The 21,821-nt window shown below is 36.4% G+C and overlaps 1 protein-coding gene across 11 annotated transcripts in view; it reads left to right on the top strand.

Moving 5' to 3' along the window:
* The window catches only part of PTPN13 (protein tyrosine phosphatase non-receptor type 13), a 213,786-nt gene that overhangs the window by 43,527 nt on the left and 148,438 nt on the right, over nucleotides 1–21,821 (top strand). For all 11 annotated transcript variants that reach the window (XM_059173332.1, XM_059173335.1, XM_059173333.1 and 8 more), the window contains exon 2: nucleotides 7,989–8,108. In XM_059173332.1, coding sequence (XP_059029315.1) covers nucleotides 7,994–8,108 — 115 coding nt within the window. In that variant the 5' untranslated portion in view covers nucleotides 7,989–7,993. The remainder of the gene's footprint in view (nucleotides 1–7,988; nucleotides 8,109–21,821) is intronic.

Below are 21,821 nucleotides of genomic sequence, written 5' to 3'. Positions count from 1 at the left end.
GGAGGAAAGATTGTAGACCTTGGCCATAGATTTTGTTTTTGTAGTCTTATAGATTTGCTTTTTAAGTGGGAGAAGTTAACTCTTAGAAAATAAGTGTTTTGTTTTGTTTGTTGCAGGAATATGGCTTTTTAAAATATTTTTTATTTTTTATTAATATATAATGCATTATTAGCCCCAGGGGTACAGGTCTGTGAATCGTCAGGCTTACACACTTCATAGTACTCACCATAGCACATACCCTCCCCAATGTCCATAACCCAATCACCCTATCCCTACCCCCTTCCCCACCACAACCCTCAGTTTATTTTGTGAGATTAAGAGGCTCTTATGGCTTTTTTTTCTTATTTTGTGAAGCTGTCTTTGAAAGCAGGGAACAGGCATATATGATTTCATATGATATGATATGAGGCTTTTCCCCCTCCCAATCCCAGCTTATTCCATTTTTTCCATTTTTTCCTTCCCTACCTCCCAACTGCCCCCCCACATTACCTCTCAAATTCCTCATATCAGGGAGATCATAGGGTAATTGTCTTTCTCTGGTTGACTTATTTCGCTCAGCATGTTTTGTTTTTAAAAGCATGTGTTACCTAAGTTGGGGGTTGGTTTCTTCTGACAATAAAAAAAAATTCAGACAGCTTCATGAGACAAAGAAAAGCATTGCTGTCTTGCTTTTGTCAAGTTTAGATTGTTTTTCCTCTTTTAAACAGTGTTATTATTAACATATGTATATAATAAACTATATGTATTTAAAGTATACAATTTGGTATGTTATGAAATATTTATGCATCTGTGAAATCATCGTCACAATACAGGTAATGATACAGTCATTTTCTCATGTCCCTTTATAATCACTCCCACAGGCTTCCTACAGGGCAATGCCATCCTCAAACAATTGTTTGTCTCCTTCTCTGTTTTCTTTTTTTTTTTTTATTTTTCCTTTCCTTCCCCTATGTTCATCTGTTTTATTTCTTAAATTCCACATATGAGTGAAATCATATAGTATTGGTCTTACTCTGACTTATTTCATTCAGCATAATGCCCCTTAGTTTCATCCACATTGTTGCAAATGGCAAGCCTTCATTCTTTTTGATGGCTGCATAATATTTGTGTGTGTCTGTGTCTGTGTGTGTCTCTGTGTGCACATTTGTGTGTACACACATGGTGTCCCTTCATCCATTCATCTTTAGGTGGGCATCTGGGCTCTTTTCATAGTTTGGCTATTGTGGACATTGCTGCTATAAATTTTGGGGTGCAGGTGCCCCTTAGAATCATTTTTGTATCCTTTGGGTAAATACCTACTAGTACAATTGGTGGATCATAGGATATCTCTATTTTTAACTTTCTGAGGAACCTCCATACTGTTCCCCAGGGCAGCTACACCAGTTTGCATTCCCATCAACCATGCAAGATGGTCCCCTTTTCCATTTGATACTGTGTCTAAGTATATTTTGTCTAATTGATTTTCTCCTAACTTAAAAAAAATAAAAATAAAAATAAAAACGGCCTGTGGGGTGCCTGGGTGGTGCAGTTCATTGAACATCTAACTCTTGATTTCAACTCAGGTCCTGATCTCAGGGTCGTGAGATTGAGCCCCATGTCAGCCCTGTGTCAACTCCATGCTCAGCAAAGAGTCCACTTGAGATTCTCCTTCCGTCTCACTCTGTCCCTCTCACTTGTGTGCAGTCTCTCTCTTTCTCTCTTTCTAAAATAGAGTTTTTTAAAAATGGCCATTGCGGTATTATGGTATGCAGAAAAGGTTATTGAAAATAATTTTTAAATTTTTATTAAATAAGAAATTCTAAAACCTAGTTCTTAAGCTTCTAAGGTCAAATTAGTTATACTTGTAGACGATTTTAATAGTTACTCTTAAGGAGTTCTTTGGTTTGTAATCACATTTTCCAAACCTTATCAATTAAATTTTCTTAAATATTTTAAACTGCATTCATACAACTAACAGTAAATTTTTAAAAGTATTTCAAGGCACCTTGGTGGCACAGTTGGCTGAACGTCTAACTCTTGGTTTTGGCTCCAGTAGTGATCCCGGGATGGTGAAATTGAGCCCTGTGTCGGATTTGCTCATTGCAGAGTTGGCTTGAGATTCTCTCTCTACCTCTTCCTCTGTCTCTTCCACTTATGCTCTCTCTTTCTAAAATAAATAAATCTTTAAAAATAAAAGATATAAAAAATAAATAAATAAAAATAAAAATAAAAATAAAAGATATTTCCGTTGTCTGACTGACCAAAAACAAAACAAAACAAAAACAAAAAACCCTTCCCCAGTACTTAAATAACCTGATGAATGAAAACGTGTAAGTATGCTGAGATTTAAGTTCTCTTAGATGTTCCACTGGCATTTTGTACATTTTAAAATACAAGTCTGCACTCATTTTCCCAATTACTTTATTTAAATTGGCATCACAAAGTATATCTGTTTTTGTATCTGACCTAGTTCTCTTAAACATTAGAAACAACCAAATACCAAATATATACAGATTCTTTAATTTTATTTTTTAAGACTTTTTTGAAGATTTTATCTATTTGTTTATTTGTCAGAGAGAGAGAGAGTGAGCACAAGCAGGCAGGGGGAGCAGCAGGCAGAGGCAGAGGAGAAACAGGCTCCCTGCTGAGCAAGGAACCCAATGTAGGACTTGATCTAAGGACCCTCCGATTATTACCTGAGCCGAAGGCAGTGGTTTAACCAACTGAGCCACCCAGGTGTCCCAAGATTTATTTATTTATTTTAAAGAGAGCATATGCATGAGCAAGAGGAGGGAGGGGTAGAGAGAGAGAATCTCAAGCAGACACCCTACCTAGTGGGGAGCCCCGTGGAGGATTTAATCCCCCAACCCTGAGATCATGACCTGAGCCGAAATCAGGAGTTGGACACTTGACCAAATGAGCCACCCAGGTGCCCCAAAGGTTCTTTAATTTTCAAAAATACCAATATATATGAGCTTATTTCTCTTAAACTTTTTATTAACTTCATTGCGAGTCTTTAGGTTAAAAGATACTTATAGTTTTGGGGGTTGCTTTCTCAGCTCATGGTTTTTTAATGACCAAAGATGTCCTTAGCCAAGACGGTGAATGGATATTTGCCCAAAGCTAGTGGCACACACACAGCTGTATTCTATAGTTGTTTTGTTCTAAAATAGGGTAATCTTATAGCCCTATTTCCTTAGAATCAACACACCGAATTCATTAGTCTACTCCCCACCCTAGACAGTTGTTACATGACTTGATTGGATTCAATTAATCTATTTACTATTTCATTCTTTCTGGAATCACTTTTCTGGGCTCCCTATTTGTGAGTGACACAAATCCCTCAGGATTAAAATAACATCTGTTAGAATCCTTTTGTGTCTTTGTTGAACTGGGCACAGATTTAAGGTCATGACAGTTAATACTTGTGTTAATCAAAAACACAATAATGATTCTGGTTATGTAATATAATTAATTTTTCTTATTTGAAAGTCTTCCCTTAAACTTAATTATATAACCAACAAAATTCAAGGAAACAAAAGTGAAAAATACGGTTAAATTTACTGTAAAGCAGAACCTCTTTGATAGTAAAATAATTCCAGTCATACATCTCTACCCCAGGTTATCTGGTACTGTGCCTAAAGAAAATAATTAAAGTAATACACTTTCAAGAATTTTCATGACAGGGACGCCTGGGTCATGCGTTAAGCATCTGCCTTCGGCTCAGGTCATGATCCCAGGGTTGTGGGATCCACCATCACATTGGGCTCCATGCTTAGCAGGAGCCTGCTTCTCTCTGTCTCTACCATTTTCCCTTCTTGTGCTTTCCCTCCCTCTGTCAAATTAAAAAAAAAAAAAAAAAACTTAAAAAATATTAATTTTCATGACAAATTGTTTCCCTCGTCTATTGGTTGACTTCAAGCTTCTTTTTCTCCACTTCTTCTCTTTTATTTTTCTTTTTGCATCCTTCTACTTTTGCCTTTCTTCCATTCCTTTGTCTTGTCTTTCAGAACTAATGATCTGGAAACTTGTAGTAAAGGTGAATAAAAGTAATAGAAAAAAAGATGATGATGGTAAGCAGTTGCCAAACATGGTGACAATTTAGAAGGTATAGTGTTTGATTTTTAGAAAGCTGCTTTAACGTTACATTAAGTTCTGAGACTGGGCGATCAGAAGGGTGATGCAGTTTTTAAAAATCTTAAGCCTTTTTTTAAAGCAAACTATAAATTATAAATTTCCAATCTATTCTGTTAGCTAGATAATATTGCTTGAAAAAACAATGTTCCTTCTATGTTTTGGAGTTCCAAAAGTTCCAACCAGAGATGCATAGAGATCCCACTACACTAAATAGAAAAAAAATTAATAAAAATTAAGAGGATTAATAAAATATAATTCAGCCTGATTGAGTCAAACAACAGAAGTATAATTAGTAATCTTTATAGATAGAGAATTCAAACACTGAAAAAATTCTGTTGGTTGAGAAGTTACTTTTACTTTTTCATTTTCTTACAGGAAATAGTTATATTTTAAAAACGTATTCCTTTAAAAATAAGTAAAAATCTGTATCTTAAGATTTAAAACTTCGTGTGTGTGATACAGATCACTTTCTTTACAATGCATAAGGTATAATCATAAACAATTTATTCTGTTCCCCTTCCTTCCTTCCATCCTCTCTTCCTTCTTTCCTTCCTTTCATAAAAGAAGTTTTTCTCTTGCCTCTATGTAAAAAACTCAGTCTGAAGCATCTGGGTGTCTGAGTCAGTTAGGTGCCTGACCCTTGACTTTGGTTCAGGTCATGACCTCATGGTGGTGAGATCAAACGCCGGCATCGGGCTCCACACTGGGCATGAAGCCTGCTTGATTCTCCCTCTCTTCTTTCCCTCTGCCCCCTCCCCCTCGCATGTGTGTGGAGGCACACACACACTCTCTCTCTCTTAAAATAAATAAATAAATAAATAAATGAATTAATATTAAAAATAAAAACTCAGATTCCATCATTCTCTCCTTATAGTCACTTAATAACTACAATCACTCAAGTTGAAAATACAGTGTCAATTCCATAATTAGAAGTGCCTAGTTAGTATATTAATCAGCAGTTATGTCCTCCTTCAAAGCTAAAAGTAATCCCCTCCCCTTGCTACGGTTAGCTATAGGTGGAAGGCAGTGTGCTTGACTTTTTCTTTCTGTTGCTTATCTTCTTACCCACTGGAAAGTTGCTTTATCTGATCGCACCAGAATTTAAACTGGGGGCAGGAAGAAAGGTAGAGGCAAACAATTTTTTACCTGACTTGTAAATCTTTTTGAACTTGTGAGTTCTTAAGGCTGACTCTTTCTCTTATGTGTACTTTTGTGTGTTCTTCAGAGACCTTTACTGGAGCTATATTTCCTGTGACATTTCAGAAAATGATTCCTCCTATGAGCCAGTACTGAATTCTTTTTCCTCTTCCTTCTCCTTCTATCCCTACCCTCTCATCCTTCCTGTTCATCCACCCTTCCCCCACTTTCCCCCTTCTGGAGGTACTCTGGGAACTCAAGAGGTACTCTGAGTAGGGTTGGGGTTTTGTGTGTGTGTGTGTTTTTTTTTAAGATAACTTTCCTGAGATATAATTGACATATCATAAAATTTACTCTTCTAAAATGTACCTTCAGTGGTTTTTAGTGCAGACACGGAGTTATGCAACCATTACCACAACCTGAATTTTGTAACATTTTCATCATCTGAGTAGGATTTTGGTAGCTCCAAGCTGGCCATCTGTGTGGGCCTGCTTATTTATATCTCCCCATCCCAAAAACAGTATGCTTCCTCACTCTGAATCTCATGTGCCCTCCTCAGGCACTGGTCTGTGGTGTCCTCCCAATGGCATTCTCCCTAATATCAGGGAAGGGTACCAGGTAGGGTCAAACAAAGGCACCTTTCTATACACCTCCTGTTTTGGTGGGGGCATGAAAATCAGTATAGCTATCTTCAAAGAAATTCTTTTTTTTTTTTTAACAAATAAAAGTGCACATTTTATTTAACCTGATATATTTAAAACATTATCATCTCAACATGTATTGACAAAGAAATTCTTTATATGCAATTTTCTCTCTACTCTTTTTATCTTGTGTGTAGGCTTTAGAGCAAAGTAACCTGTTCTCAGACATCTTACTTTGGAAATTTGCTACAGGGTAGACTATCTCACAAATCCTGTTGATATCTGATTTCTAATAATATCTTGATATGTCTGTTGAAACTTCAAACTTCATACAGTGCTTTATGCAGAAGATAATAACTCAGATGTCTCTTAGCAATACAGCTTATTCTTCTTTTTAATGTACTATCATTCACAAAACAAACTGAGGGTTGCCGGGGGGAGGGGGTTGGGGAGAAGGGGGTGGGATTATGGACATTGGGGAGGGTATGTGATTTGGTGAGTGCTGTGAAGTGTGTAAACCTGGTGATTCACAGACCTGGGGATAAAAATATATGTATATAAAAAATATATGATTATAAAAAATAAAAAATTAAAAAAAAATAAAATAAAATTAATGTACTATCATTTAATCAAGTGCATAAGAGACAGAGTATTTTGGGGGTGGGGGATGGGTGCCTGAATAAATAATCACTTCTGTATAAGCTAAGTAAAAATGCCTTTGACTTTTTCTAAGCAATATCTTTTATCTTCCCTTTTAACTACTACATTGTACATTTAAGTACATACTCCTTAAGGCAGATCCTATGCATAAAATACTATGGTAAACATTTGAAAAGGAAAGTGGCAGGACAAGGTTGTCCTCTGTAGCTGGAGTTGCTTTTTTCCAGTCTGGGTTAAAGTAACATAAATACAAATTTTAAAAAAATATTAGCTATCCTTGTTAGCTGGATAAACAAAGTCAGCTTTTGTCTGAAACAGCTGTTTTTTATACATTAATTTTAAAATTTAATGAAGGTTATAATTACAGAAAATAAGCATTTAACATTTTCCATTTCCTCTAGCTTCTTTTCCAAACCCATCTCTTTCTGCCTACCAAGAGATATGCATTATGCACATTACACTTAAATTGGTTGGGATGGTTAGAAATCTTAGTGATCAAGGGCAATTGCCTTTTCAAGAAATGAAGGAAACTTAATATATGATGATATTGAGTAGCTGCATCCCCACCTTTCACAATGAAAGAAGGATTATTTTCCCCATAGAAAACCTTAAAAATTGTCATTATATCACCCACTTAATTGAATGCCATTGAAAAAAACCGACCCTACAAAAATGTCCCTACAAAGTCACCCTTCTGAGTTTTTAATTCATTCTCCATATAGGTAAATTACAAAGCACGTTTACAGGAATATACTTTTTCTCCATTATAAACCCCAAAATGGCATTATTATTATTATTAATTATTATTATTATTCCCATGTCACAGATGAGAAACTGAGTTTTAGACATGAAATGACTTTTCCAAGGGCAAATGATAAGTTGACAGCATAGTTGGACCTAAAAGTACTTAAGTCCATTCAGTGCAAATTTTATAGTTATACTACATATATCGAAGACAGAGAAATCAGTTAGTGAATGGAAGAAATGTGTTCCATCTTATTTCAGCTCCACACATTGAGGCTGTAGGAGCTCCTCTCCTCATTTTAGCTGGGATGCATAGAATGAAGCCTAGAACTATAATCTGAAAGGCCTTCTGTTCGGTCTGGCTGTTTTGATGTAATCATCTGCACTTTGCTGCCTCCTGGTACCTTGAACTTTCTGTTTTCTTCCATGAAATAGTCATCATCTGTTTTCTGGTTCAGACCAAAAAGCTGGCCCTGTGGGGCTAGGGCAGGGAGCTGGTTTGAGGTTTTTTCCCTCCAGGTCCTTTATCCTCTATGAATTTGAGCTGTAGTGTAATACCTAGATTGAAGACCATATTGAGAAATTAGGTAGGCAGGAACCTCAGTCTCTCATCACTAGTATGGAACTTCACTACTGTAAGTGCAGTACAAGTTGCTGATGTGTACCCCATCTATTACCTTTGCTTCTTAGATAATATGCACGTGTCACTAGCTGAGGCCCTCGAGGTGCGGGGTGGACCTCTGCAGGAAGAAGAAATATGGGCTGTATTAAATCAAAGTGCTGAAAGTCTCCAAGAATTATTCAGAAAAGGTAAGTCTTTTTGTCTTTTTTTGGCATATCAGATAGGTGAAAAACACATAAGGAGGCAGAGTATAGAAAGGAATACTTTTTTTCTTATCTTTCTTTGGACTAAAAAAGCTCAGATCTTCCCTACCTTCATTTGAACATCTTCTTTGTCCCTCATATTGTGCTAGGTGCTGAAAATACAATGCTGATCAAAACCAAAAACATTGACGGGAGCTTGTAATCCAGTGCAGAAAATTGCTATTAGTAAAATATATAAGCAAATGTAAAAAATGCAACCATGACAAGGGCTACAAAGCAGGGGAATCCGTGGCTATGACCCCTAATAAGATTTGATGCGGACATGGGGAAGAAAAGGAAAGTTCCCTGAATAAGTCATCTCTGAGCTAAGATCTGAAAGAAGAGAAGTTAACCAGAGGAGAAGAAGGGGAAAACATTCCTGTCAGAAACCATAATATGTGTATCCCTGTAACTCCAAATTGGGATAATGTAGACTGAATAACTAGTTTGGTGCTTCCCTATATAGATGATGACCTGGTCCAAATCACTGTGTAGCATTTTGGAGCTGGAAAAGTTACGGAGTCACTGTCCAGAAACATTTAATACTCTACTGAAATGCTCTACATGAAGATGGTATTCACCATTCAGACTACATGGCCAACACCTATTCAGAATAGTAAATAAAGAAACCAAGCTTCATCTAAAAGAAGAATTAAACTTTAAAACTGTTTTGAGTAATTTAATCAGACACAGTAATTGTTACAGAAATGGGGGAAGATTTGAGCATATAATGGTTTCTCAGAATATGGTGTCTGGATGGGTAGCATAACCATCATCTGAAATTGGTTAGAAACACATAATGTAGGCCCATGCTAGACCTACTGAATACAAAACTCTAGGGGTAGGGCCCAGCAATTTATGTTTATCGAGTCCTTAAGGATATTCTGATACCTGTGAGAGAATCGTTATGCAGGGGAATTGCTGAAGACCAAGAGCCCATGGGAACCTTTTGGAAGGTGTAGGGGTGACCACTCATTGAGTATAAGAAGGTCTAGAGCAGAGGAAGAATGTTTGGAGACAGGTGATAAAGCTTTGTCATAGTTGCTTTTATATTCTAATCCAGGGATAAGAATTTGAAACAGTGTTAGGGCCCTCCCAATTCTGCTATAAACAAGGTGTGTAAGAATCTTTGATTAGAGTTAGGATTACTCTAAAAAAAAATGTATTCATTTTATATAATGCCACTTACTTAAATCTAGCTATTTTAAGTAGGCCTTGTCTTTGCTTCATTTTAATTTTAATTGTCAGACAATTAAGAAGTATGGGTATTCCAGAATATAGAGCAGCAACCGTGCTCCAAAGATGTTGTTGAAGGAAGGATATGTTGGTGGCATTCCTTAGCTAATAGTCAGTTTAATATTTAAGAAACAACTGTTGGCTGTGAGGTTTTGTGTGGAAGATCCCAAGTGGAGGATGACACCGTTGGCCTTAAAGGTTCACTCAGATCAGACAGGATGCATGTGTAGAATTTACTGTGCCAAATAAATGATTGGGGCAGTAAGTACTAGAGATGTTCAAAGGAGGGAGAGATAATACCTCTTTTTGTTGTACTAATGGCAGGATCACTTCCCTGGCCATGACTCATACAGAGTATCTGGCACACTGCAAATACCTGGGGGTTTTCTTCTTTCAAATTGTATGATGTTAATAGAGATTGAATGTCTGAATGTAAAGTACTTGTCATTGAGATAAAATTACTGCACACCATATTGGCACATTACAATGGAGAGACTGGTTATGTTATAAAATAAATTGTGAGGCATTTAAGTCTTAAACACTGTCCAGTGGGAGCTGGATACCGTAAAGCCTTGAGTCTAATTCACAAGGAAACAACAGTAATACAGATAAATTGAATTTGGCTTCTTTGGCCGTCTAGAAATTAGCAACTACTATAATTGCCAATTGGAAATTTGTATTTATTTGGAGGGAATTTATGCTTATTTGATTTTTTCTTTTTTACCCGAAATCTCTTAGATTTTCATTTCTTTGTTTGATAACACAGTGTCTTTTTAGCCCAAGTTCTTCTCCTGACTATTATAACAAACTGAAATTAAATAATTATTACTTTGCTTAGTTTGTGAAGGAATGGTGTTGGTCTTGGTTTTCTAGTACACCCTCTTATGAATAACAGTAGAAATGTTAGTGGTGGAAAAGCAAGTAAAGTACAGTGGTCTCTAAGAAGTTTGTTTTTCTAAAATGCATTTTCTTCTCTTGGTTTTGTCTTTTTTTTTTTTTTTTTAAGATTTTATTTAGTTATTTAACAGAGAGAGAGATTACAAGTAGGCAGAGAAGCAGGCAGAGAGAGAGGCGGAAACAGGCTCCCTGTTAGCAGAGAGCCCGATGTGGAGCTTGATCCCAGAACCCCGGGATCATGATCTGAGCCGAAGGCAGAGGCTTTAACCCACCGAGCCACCTAGGCGCCCTTTGGTTTTGTCTTTTTGTGCCTATGATGTAAACCTTCGTTTTGCTTCTGATGGGTGGTATTTCTTCTCTATCTTGAACTTGCACATGGCTCCTGTGTCTTTTTCAGTATATAGGTTCAAGTATGAGCTCCTATGAATACAAGGCTGGAAATAAACATTTCCACTGGGAGATTACTGAACACAAATTAAGAAGATGTTTTTTCATCTTTTTGAGCCTCCCAGCAATTTAAGGTTTTTGGCTTTTTTTAAAAAAAAACAAAATTATTGTGGTTGTTATTCATAGAATAATGATAATCTAAGCATGACCTTATTGAAAAATATCATATTTAAATGAGTTTCCTGGGCACCTATGTGGCTATGGGTTAAGCCTCTGCCTTCAGCTCAGATCATGGTCCCAGGGTCCTGGGATCTCTCTCTCTCTCTTAATGCATTTCACCTAATCATTTTTAGAGATAAGGAAACATGGCCTGGTTTAAATGACTTATAAGAATTAATGTTGGCAGAGCAAAGCTAATATAACTATCCTAAAATAAGTCATTATGAACAATACCTATTTAGAGCCATAACATTACTTCATTATACATGACAATAAAGTTTAAAAATTGATTGCCTTTCTAGGATGTTTAGAGGATGTTATAGGATGTTCAGGATGTTTAGAGAAGTAACATCGGGGGACCAAAGTGGCATCACTTCAGATTCTACAGATATTAAAGGAATAATAAGGTTAAGTTAGGACCAAAGATGTTGAAAAAATTGAAATGGAAATTGAAATTCAGTGTTGAAATTGAAACGGACACCTTAAAAGACGGAAACTACCAAAGTTCATTCGAGAATGAGTAGACAACCTGAATTGCCCTATATCTATGAAGGTGAATGAATGTATATTTGTAAATATTCCACAAAGAAAATCCCAAGCTCACATTGCTTCACTAGAGAATTCTAAAAATTTATGGAAGAAATAATAACAAATTCTATATCAAACACTTGAAGAAAATTGAAGAGAAGCAAATACTTCCCAACTAATTCTGTGAGGTCAACATTAATATCAAAATCAGACAACAATGGGCACCTGGGTGGCTTAGTGGATTAAGCCTCTGCCTTCGGCTCATGTCATGATCTCAAGGTCCTGGGATCGATCCCCACATCGGGAATCTCTGCTCAGTGAGGAGCCTGCTTCCCTCTCTCTCTGTCTGCCTCTCTGCCTACTTGGGATCTCTCTGTCAAATAAATAAATAAAATCTTTAAAAAAAAATCAGACAACAATATTAAAGAAAATAAAACTGTAGACCAATATAACTCATGAACATAGAGGCAAAAAAAAAAAATTTGTGTGTGTGAGAGAGAGCATGAGTGTGAGGGAGGCGGCAGAAGGAAAGGGAGAGGAGAATCATTAGCAGGCTCCACACTCAGCACAGAGCCCAGGGTGTTCAATCTTAGGACCCTGAGATCTTCTTCCCCTCCCCTCAACCCTGAGATCTTCTTAACACATTATTAAGAGAATGACAGGAGAAGTCACAAACTGGGAGGAAATATTTGTAAATGATGTAACTGATAAAAGGCTTGTATCAGAATATATAAAGAATTCTCAAAACTTAATAGTAAAGGAGAAAGCAAACCCCCAAAATAGGCAGAAGATTTGAAGAGTTAGCTCTCCAAACAGGATATACAAATTTCTGGTTTCAAATAACTGAAATTATTAGACTTTAGGGAAATAAATACAAAATCTCAATATCATTAGTCATCAAGAAGATGTGAGATTAAAGCCGCAAAGATACTATTTCACATCTATTAGAATATATATACTGCTGGGGATATAAAATGATCCAGTTTCACATTTTAGAAACTGTTTTATAAGTTTCTTGAAAAGTTAAATATACACTTATCATACACTTATAAATACTTAACCAAAAGAAATTAAAACCTATGTCCATACAAAGCCCTGTATGTAGATACTCATCTTAGCTTTATTTGAAGTAGGCAAAACCTGGAAGCAAACCAAATGTCCTTCAACAGGTGAATGGATAAACAAATTGTAGTATGTCCATATAATGAAACAATACACAGCAATAAAAAGGGCTAAAAATTTTTTTTTATTAACATATAATGTATTATTAGCCCCAGGAGTACAGGTCTGTGAATCACCAGGTTTACATACTTCCCAACACTTACCATATCACATACCCTCCCCAATGTCCTCAACCCAACCACCTTCTCCCTTCCCCCCTCCCCCCAGCAACCCTCAGTTTGTTTTGTGAGATTAAGAATCTCTTACATTTTATCTCCCTCCAAATCCCATCTTGTTTCATTTATTCCCTTCCTACCCCTAAAAACCCCCATGTTGCCTCCCTCCTCATTTCAGGGAGATCATATGATAATTGTCTTTCTCCGATTGACTTATTTCACTTAGCATAATACCCTCTAGTTCTATCCATGTCATTGCAAATGGCAAGATTTCATTTCTTTCGATGGCTGCATAGTATTCCATTGTGTATATATATATATATATATATATATATATATATATATATATACCACATCTTCTTTTTTTTTTTTAAAGATTTTATTTATTTATTTGACAGAGAAATTACAAGTACACTGAAAGGCAGGCAGAGAGAGAGAGAGAAGGAAGCAGGCTCCCTGCTGAGCAGAGAGCCCGATGCGGGACTCGATCCCAGGACCCTGAGATCATGACCTGAGCTGAAGGCAGCGGCTTAACCCACTGAGCCACCCAGGTGCCCCGCTATATCACATCTTCTTTATCCATTCATCTGTTGATGGACCTCTAGGTTCTTTCCTTAGTTTGGCTATTGTGGACATTGCTGCTATACATACTCGGGTGTTTGTGCCCCTTCGGATCACTACATTTGTATCTTTAGGGTAAATACCGAGTAGTGCAATTGCTGGGTCATAGGGTAGCTCTATTTTCAACTTTCTGAGGAAAAAAGAGGTAAACTTTTGATACATGGAGCAATGTGGGTTAATTTCAAAATAATGAAGGAAGTCAGACAAAAAAAAAACAAAACCCATACGGTATGATTCTAATCTAAAACCCTAAAATATGCAAACTACACTATAGTAATAAAGCAGATTAATGGTTGCTTGGGATGAGAAGTTGAAGAAAGGATAGAATGCAGGGATTACAAAGTGTGTTTAGAAAACTTTTGTGTGGTGGTGGATATGTTTATTATCTTGATAGTGATAATAGTTTCACAAGTGCATTCAAATGTCAGAACACCAAATTGTACTCTTTCAGTATATGTAGTTATGTGTCATATTATGCTTTAATATGGCTACTTTAAAAATATATCAAATGTTTTTGAAAATTTGTTTTTAAATTTAGAACTTGGCCTTTTTTTTTCTTAATTTGAAACTCTGGGGATTTCTGTTTGTTTTGAAGCTCTAACTTTTTTTTTTTTTAAGATTTTAATTATTTGAAAGAGTGAGAGCACAAGCAGGAGGAGGGGCAGAAGGAGAGGTCAGAGGGAGAAGCAGACTCCCTGCTAAGCAGGGAACCCAATGTGGGACCCAAATCTAGGACCCCTAGATCACGACCCAAGCCAAAGGCAGATTCCCCACCTTTAAAAATTAATATCATCAAATTCTTATAATAGAATCATCTAATTAGTATATATAAACAGTAAATAAAGTATAATATATTAAAGTGATAGAAATATGGGAGGACAGTTCAAGATACTGAAAATTTTAAAAACAGGCAGGGTTACAGACTGTATCTTGCTCTTTCAAGAGTCCTATATTGAAATCCTAACTCCTGATAGCTCATGATATGACTGTATTTGGAGGTGGGTCTTTAAAGAGCTAACTTAAGTTAAAATGAGGTTATTTGAGTGGGCTCTAATCCAATATGACTGATGTTTTAATAATAAAAAATTAGGACAGACACACACAGAGCAAAGACTAGGTGAGTACACAAGGAGAAGATGGCCACTGACAAGCCAAAGACAGAGGGCATAACAGAAACCAGGCCTACTGGCACCATGCTCATATATTTCTAGATTCCAGAATTGTGAGAAAATTCTATTGTTGAAGTTACTCTGGCTCTGATACTTGTAGTGGTAACCTTAGCAATTTAATATAGGCAGGATTAAAAAAAATTAAAATATCTAGAAAGTAAATATATAGTTCCTAAGCTTATAACCTCGTAAGAGATCTTTAAAAACAGTTTACACAGATTCCCTTTTCTTTTTATAGAGAAAATTAGTAAACTGTACAAAAAACTGAGGAGTTCACTTAGATATTAAAAATATAAGGGAGTCGGGGCACCTGGGTGGCTCAGTGGGTTTAGCCTCTGCCTTTGGCTCAGTTCATGAACCCAGGGTCCTGGGATCGAGCCCCGCATCGGGCTCTCTGCTCGTCGGGGAGCCTTCTTCCTCCTCTCTCTCTACCTGCCTCTCTGCCTGCTTGTGATCTCTGTCTGTCAAATAAATAAATAAAATCTAAAAAAAATTAAAAATTAAAAAAAATTAAAATATAAGGGAGTTAAGGTTCATGGAAGATTGAATGAGAAGGTCCAACATATCCCTAACAGGAGTTCCAAAAAAGAAAACTAGAGAGAATGAGAAATAAAACAATAAACAAAACTATAATAATAAAGATTTTTCAGAATTGATTAAATACATACAACTTCATATTCCAGAAGTTTAAGTCACAGTCAAAAGAAATAGATATCTATCCATACCTAGATTCATGGGCTTGGACATACAGAACACAATAGACAAAGAGAAGTTTTTTAAAGCCATCAGAAAAGAAAACATGGATTAGTTACAATGGAAAAACACTTAGACTAATTGTGGATTTCATAACAGCAACAATAGAATCAGAATTTGGTAAAATATTACCTTAAAACTGCTATGAGAATATGTTGTAATTATTTTTAAAATAATAAAAGAAGAAAAATTATTAAAGAATAACCTAAAACAACACTGTCTAATGGAAATATAATATGCATCATGGATATAATTTAAAATTATCTAGGAGCCATTTTTAAAAATTTTTTATTTTTTATTAACATATAATGTATTAGTCACAGGGGTACAGGTCTGTGAATCATCAGGTTTGTATAGTTCATAGCACATACCTTTCCCAATGTCCATAACCCCACCACTGTCTCCTACCCCCCTCCCTCCAGCAACTCTCAGTTTGTTTTGTGAGATTAAGAGTCTTTTATGGTTTGTCTCCCTCCTGATCCCATCTTGTTTCATTTATTCTTTTCTTACCCCCAAACCCCCTACATTGGCTCTCAACTTCCTCATATCAGGGAGGTCATTTGATAATTGTCTTTCTCTGATTGACTTATTTTGCTAAGCATAATACCCTCTAGTTCCATCCACATTGTTGCAAATGGTAAGATTTCATTTCTTTTGATGGCTGCATCGTATTCCATTGTGTATCTATACCACATCTTCTTTATCCATTCATCTGTTGATGGACCTCTAGGTTCTTTCCTTAGTTTGGCTATTGTGGACATTGCTGCTATAAAAATTCGCGTGCACATGCCCCTTTGGATCACTACATTTGTATGTTTAGGAAAAATACCCAGTAGTGCAATTGCTGGGTCATAAGGTAGCTCTATTTTCAACATTTTGAGGAACCTCCATGCTGTTTTCCAGAGTGGTTGCACCAGCTTGCATTCCCACCAACAGTGTAGGAGGGTTCTCCTTTCCCTAGGAGCCATTTTTAAAAAGGCTTAAAAAGAAATAGGTGAACACACAAAAATAGACTCAAAATGGATGAAGGACCTCAATGTACGAAAGGAATCCATCAAAATCCTTGAGGAGAACACGGGCAGCAACCTCTTCGACCTCTGCCGCAGCAACATCTTCCTAGGAACAACGCAAAAGGCAAGGGAAGCAAGGGAAAAAATGAACTACTGGGATTTCATCAAGATCAAAAGCTTTTGCACAGCAAAGGAAACAGTTAACAAAATCAAAAGACAACTGACAGAATGGGAGAAGATATTTGCAAACGACATATCAGATAAAGGACTAGTGTCCAGAATCTATAAAGAACTTAGCAAACTCAACACCCAAAGAACAAATAATCCAATCAAGAAATGGGCAGAAGACATGAACAGACATTTCTGCAAAGAAGACATCCAGATGGCCAACAGACACATGAAAAAGTGCTCCATATCACTTGGCATCAGGGAAATACAAATCAAAACCACAATGAGATATCACCTCACACCAGTCAGAATGGCTAAAATCAACAAGTCAGGAAATGACAGATGCTGGCGAGGATGCGGAGAAAGGGGAACCCTCCTACACTGTTGGTGGGAATGCAAGCTGGTGCAGCCACTCTGGAAAACAGCATGGAGGTTCCTCAAAATGTTGAAAATAGAACTGCCCTATGACCCAGCAATTGCACTATTGGGTATTTACCCTAAAGATACAAATGTAGTGATCCAAAGGGACACATGCACCCGAATGTTTATAGCAGCAATGTCCACAATAGCCAAACTATGGAAAGAACCTAGATGTCCATCAACAGATGAATGGATCAAGAAGATGTGGTATATATACACAATGGAATACTATGCAGCCATCAAAAGAAATGAAATCTTGCCATTTGCAACAACATGGATGGAACTAGAGCGTATCATGCTTAGCGAAATAAGTCAAGCAGAGAAAGACAACTATCATATGATCTCCCTGATATGAGGAAGTGGTGATGCAACATGGAGGCTTAAGTGGGTAGAAGAATAAATGAAACAAGATGGGATTGGGAGGGAGACAAACCATAAGTGACTCTTAATCTCACAAAACAAACTGAGGGTTGCCGGGGGGAGGGGGTTGGGGAGAAGGGGGTGGGATTATGGACATTGGGGAGGGTATGTGATTTGGTGAGTGCTGTGAAGTGTGTAAACCTGGTGATTCACAGACCTGGGGATAAAAATATATGTATATAAAAAATATATGTTTATAAAAAATAAAAAATAAAAAAAAAAAAAAAAAAAAAAAAAAAAAAAAAAAAAGAAATAGGTGAAATTAATTTTACTGTATTTAATCTATTAAAATATTCTAATATGTAGTCAATATTAAAAAGTATTAATAAGATGTACACTTATTTATATTAATTTAAAATTATTTTATATTCATAAACCATCTCAATATACTCTAAATTTCATCAAGAATATTTAGGTCTTATGAAATGTATTGATGAAAAAGTATATTTACATACTCAAGCTGTTCCAAGCATACTTTAAGCAGTTTCCCTAAAACTGATTAAATATTCATTCTTAAATTTATTCATTTTTTTAAGTAGACTCCATGACCAGCATGGAGTCCAACACAGGGCTTCAACACATGACCCTGAGATCAAGAAATCACTTAACCAACTGAGCGATACAGGTGCACTTTCATTTTAAAATTTAAAATATATGTGAAATTCAGTTTCTCACTTATGTTCGGCACATTTCCAGTTCTTAAAAGCTGTATGTGGCTAATCGCTACTCTACCAGAATGTGCAGATAGAATTTAATGTCCTCTTAAACCAGCAAAACAAAAGCATTTTCATGAAAAAGTGAATATTTACCATCAATGAAACATCATTGAAGAAACTACTAAAAAATGTATTTCCAGAAGAAGGAAATTTAACCCAAAAGGAAGAAGAAGGCTTAACAAAGGAATGATAAGCACAACAATTAGCTAACTTGATGGCAAATCTAAATAAGCATGATCTATATTAAAACATTAAGAAAGATGATGTCAAATTTAAGTTTACAGATAATAATATTTAGGTAAATGATAGGAGTTAAAACAGCTTAAAGGTCTGACTTATGGGAATGATAGGTTTATTGACTTTAGAGCTTGCATAGTAATATCCTCAAAATTTGTGAGATAATCAGAAAACAAAAAGAGAGAAATGTGCAGGCATGCCTGGGTGGTTCAGTGGGTTAGGCCTCTGCCTTTGGCCCTGATCATGATCTCAAGGTCCTAGGATGGAGCCCTACATCTGGCTTTCTGCTCAGCAGGGAGCCTGCTTCCCCCTCTCTCTCTGCCTGCCTCTCTGCCTACTTGTGATCTCTCTCTCTGTCAAATAAATAAAATCTTAAAAAAAAAAAAAAAGAGAGAGAGAGAAATGTACAACTTCCAATCTGGTAGAAACAATGGAGAATAAATAACTCAACCTTGAGAAGAGAGACAAAGCACTGAACTTCAAACTGATTTCTTGGTTGATTTGTTTTATAAGCCTTTGTAGTAAATATAGAAAGTTTTTATGGATTAAAATCTTTTGAGTAAATCTTGGTACAGTCTATACAGATTTTAAAAGACCAAATCCTAACTAGTCTCTTCTTATTACATTCCTAATTATCTACAATCATAATTTTCTTGATTAACAGGGTATATCAGTTGTCTTTGACAAGCCACATCTTGCCCTGTCTTTATAAAGCCACAATGAACAGGTCCTTCAAGTTAAGTGTGTTTGAACCAGACAACATTACCCCATTTCTCTCCCTGGAAACAAACCATAAAACATGAAATTAGTATCTAGCATTCTTAAAATGAATAATGTCAGTTGCTTCACAAGTGTATGAAGCACTTGTAGTAAACCACACCTCCCCTCATAAATACACAGTGAATACACTGTTTTGATTTGAAAATTTTTTGGCTCGAGATCTGACAGACCATTTTACAAATTTAAAGAGTCATACATTTTTTAAAAATTTGTTTGACAAAGAGGGCATGTGATAGACCACAAACAGTGGGAGAGGGTGAAGCAGCCTCCCCCACTAAGCAGGGAGCCCAACATGGGGCTAAATCCTAGGACCCTGGGATCATGACCTGAGTCAAAGGCAGATATTCAACTGACTGACCAGGCTCCCCAAGAGTCATATATATACACAGGAAAGTTGCTACAGGTCATTCTTTCTAGCCTCATCCTAGGCTGATAAAAAGAATTTTACTCACAATAAGTATTGTTTGAATTTCATAGTTAAGGATTTTTTTAAAAATATTGAGGTATCATATATGTAGTAAGGAGTGTTGTGCTTTTTTTCTTTTTAATAACTGGAAGTTTGTACTTCTTAATCCACCTCACCTACTTAATAAAGAGCATTATTGTTAATTTTACAGCCTGATGAATTATATGAAAGCACACACCCGTATAACTACCACCCAGATCAAGATATAGAACCTGGGAGGTCTCCCTCACGCTCCTTCCTTTCAGTTCTTCTTCCTCCTCCTCTGCCTCCTCCTTCTTTGATTATAGCTGAGACATAGTTTCAGGTATACAACACAGCGATTCAACTTCTGTATATGTTATGCTGTGCTCAGCACAAATGTAGCTACCATCTTTTGCCATACAACCCTCTTACAATATTTATTAATTGGGGGGGGGGAGCCTTTGAGTGTGGGGGAGGGGCAGAGAGTGAGAGAGAGAGAGAGACTCTCGAGCTGGCTCCACACCCAACATAGAGCTCAATCTCATAATCCTAAAATCATGATCTGAGCCGAAACCAAGACTTCCACGTTTAACCAACTAAGCCACATAAGTGCCCCTACAATATTATTAACTGTATTACCTATGCTGTGCCTTTTATTCCCATAACTTATTCATTCCATAACTGGAAGCCTGTATCTCCTACTTCCCTTCACTCGTTTTTCCTACCCTCCACCCCCTCCCTTTTGGCAGCCATTGGTTTGTTCTCTGTGTGTATAGATATGATTCTGCTTCTTGATTATTTATTTACTTGTTTTTTAGATTCCACATATGAGTAAAATCTTACAGTATCTGTCCTTCTCTTTCGGACTTAACTTAGCATAATACCCTCTAGGTCCATTCATGTTATCACAAATGGCAAGATCTCATCCTTTTTTGTGACTTGTAATATTCCTGTGTGTGTGTGTATTTGTGTATGTGTGTGTGTGTGTTTACCACATCTTCTTTATCCATTTGTCTATCAATGGACACTTAGGTTACTTCCGTATCTTGGTTATTGTAAATAATGCTGTAATAAACATAGAGCTGCATGTATCTTTTTTGAATTTTGTTTTGTTTTGTTTTGTTTTGTTTGGGTAAATACCCAGTAGTGTTATTACTGGATCATATATTTCTGTTTTTAATTTTTTTGAGGAAACTCCACACTGTTTTTCACAGTGGCTGCACCAGTTTACATTCCTACCAATAATGCACAATTTTCCCTTTTCTCCATATCCTCACCAACACTTATTTCTTGTCTTTTTGATTTTAGCCATTCTGATGGGTATAAGATGATATCTGGTTGTAGTTTTGATTTGCATTTCCCTGATAATTAGTGATGTTGAACATCTTTTCATGTGTCTGTTGGCCATCTGTATGTCTTTGGTAAGATGTCTTTTCAGGTCCTCTCTCCATTTCTTATTTTTTATTCATTTTTTATTTTTAAAGATGTTATTTATTTATTTATCAGAGAGAAAGAGCATAAGCAGGTTGGGTGGCAGGTAGAGGAAGGAGCATGACCTAAGCCGAAGGCAGATGCTTAACCAACTGAACATCTCAGGCATCCAGCGCTGTCCATTTTTTAATCAGATTGTTTGGTTTTTTTGGTGGTGAGTTGTGTAACTTGTTTCATATTTTGGATCTTAATCTGTTATTGGCTGTATCATTTGCAAATATCTTCTGTTCAGAAGGTTGTCTTTTTATTTGTTGATGGTTTCCTTCACTGTGCAAAAGCTTTTTATTTGGTTTTTTTTTTTTTAAAGATTTCATTTCTTTATTTGAGAGAGAGTCAGAGAGATAGAGAACAAGGAGGGAGGGGTCAGAGAGAGGAGCAGGGAGCCCAGCAGCTTTCCGGCTTGATCTGGGGACTCAAGGATAACGACCTGAGCCAAAGACAGACATTTAACTGACTGAGCCACATACGCACCCCAAAAACTTTTTATATTGATGCAATCCCAGTAGTTTATTTTTGGTTTTTGTTTTCCTTTCCTGAGGAGACATAACTAGAAAAACGTTGTGATAGCTTATGTCAAAGAAATTATTCCCTATGATCTCTTCTACGAATTTTATGGTTTCAGGTCTCACACTTAGGTCTTTAATCCATTTTGAGTTTATTTTTGTGTGTGGTATGAGAAGGTGGTCCACCTTCATTCTTCTGCATGTGGCTGTCCAGTTTCCCCAATACCATTTGTTGAAGAGACTGTCTTCCCCCATTGGCATAGTCTTGTCTCCTTTGTTATATATTATTTGGCGATATATATGTGCGTTTCTTTCTTTTCCTAATTAATACTTGACTACC

Source organism: Mustela lutreola, chromosome 1, assembly GCF_030435805.1.
Source record: "Mustela lutreola isolate mMusLut2 chromosome 1, mMusLut2.pri, whole genome shotgun sequence".
Lineage (NCBI taxonomy): Eukaryota > Metazoa > Chordata > Mammalia > Carnivora > Mustelidae > Mustela > Mustela lutreola.
Note: the sequence above shows the minus strand (reverse complement) of the source record. Positions and strands in the feature narration are given on the sequence as shown.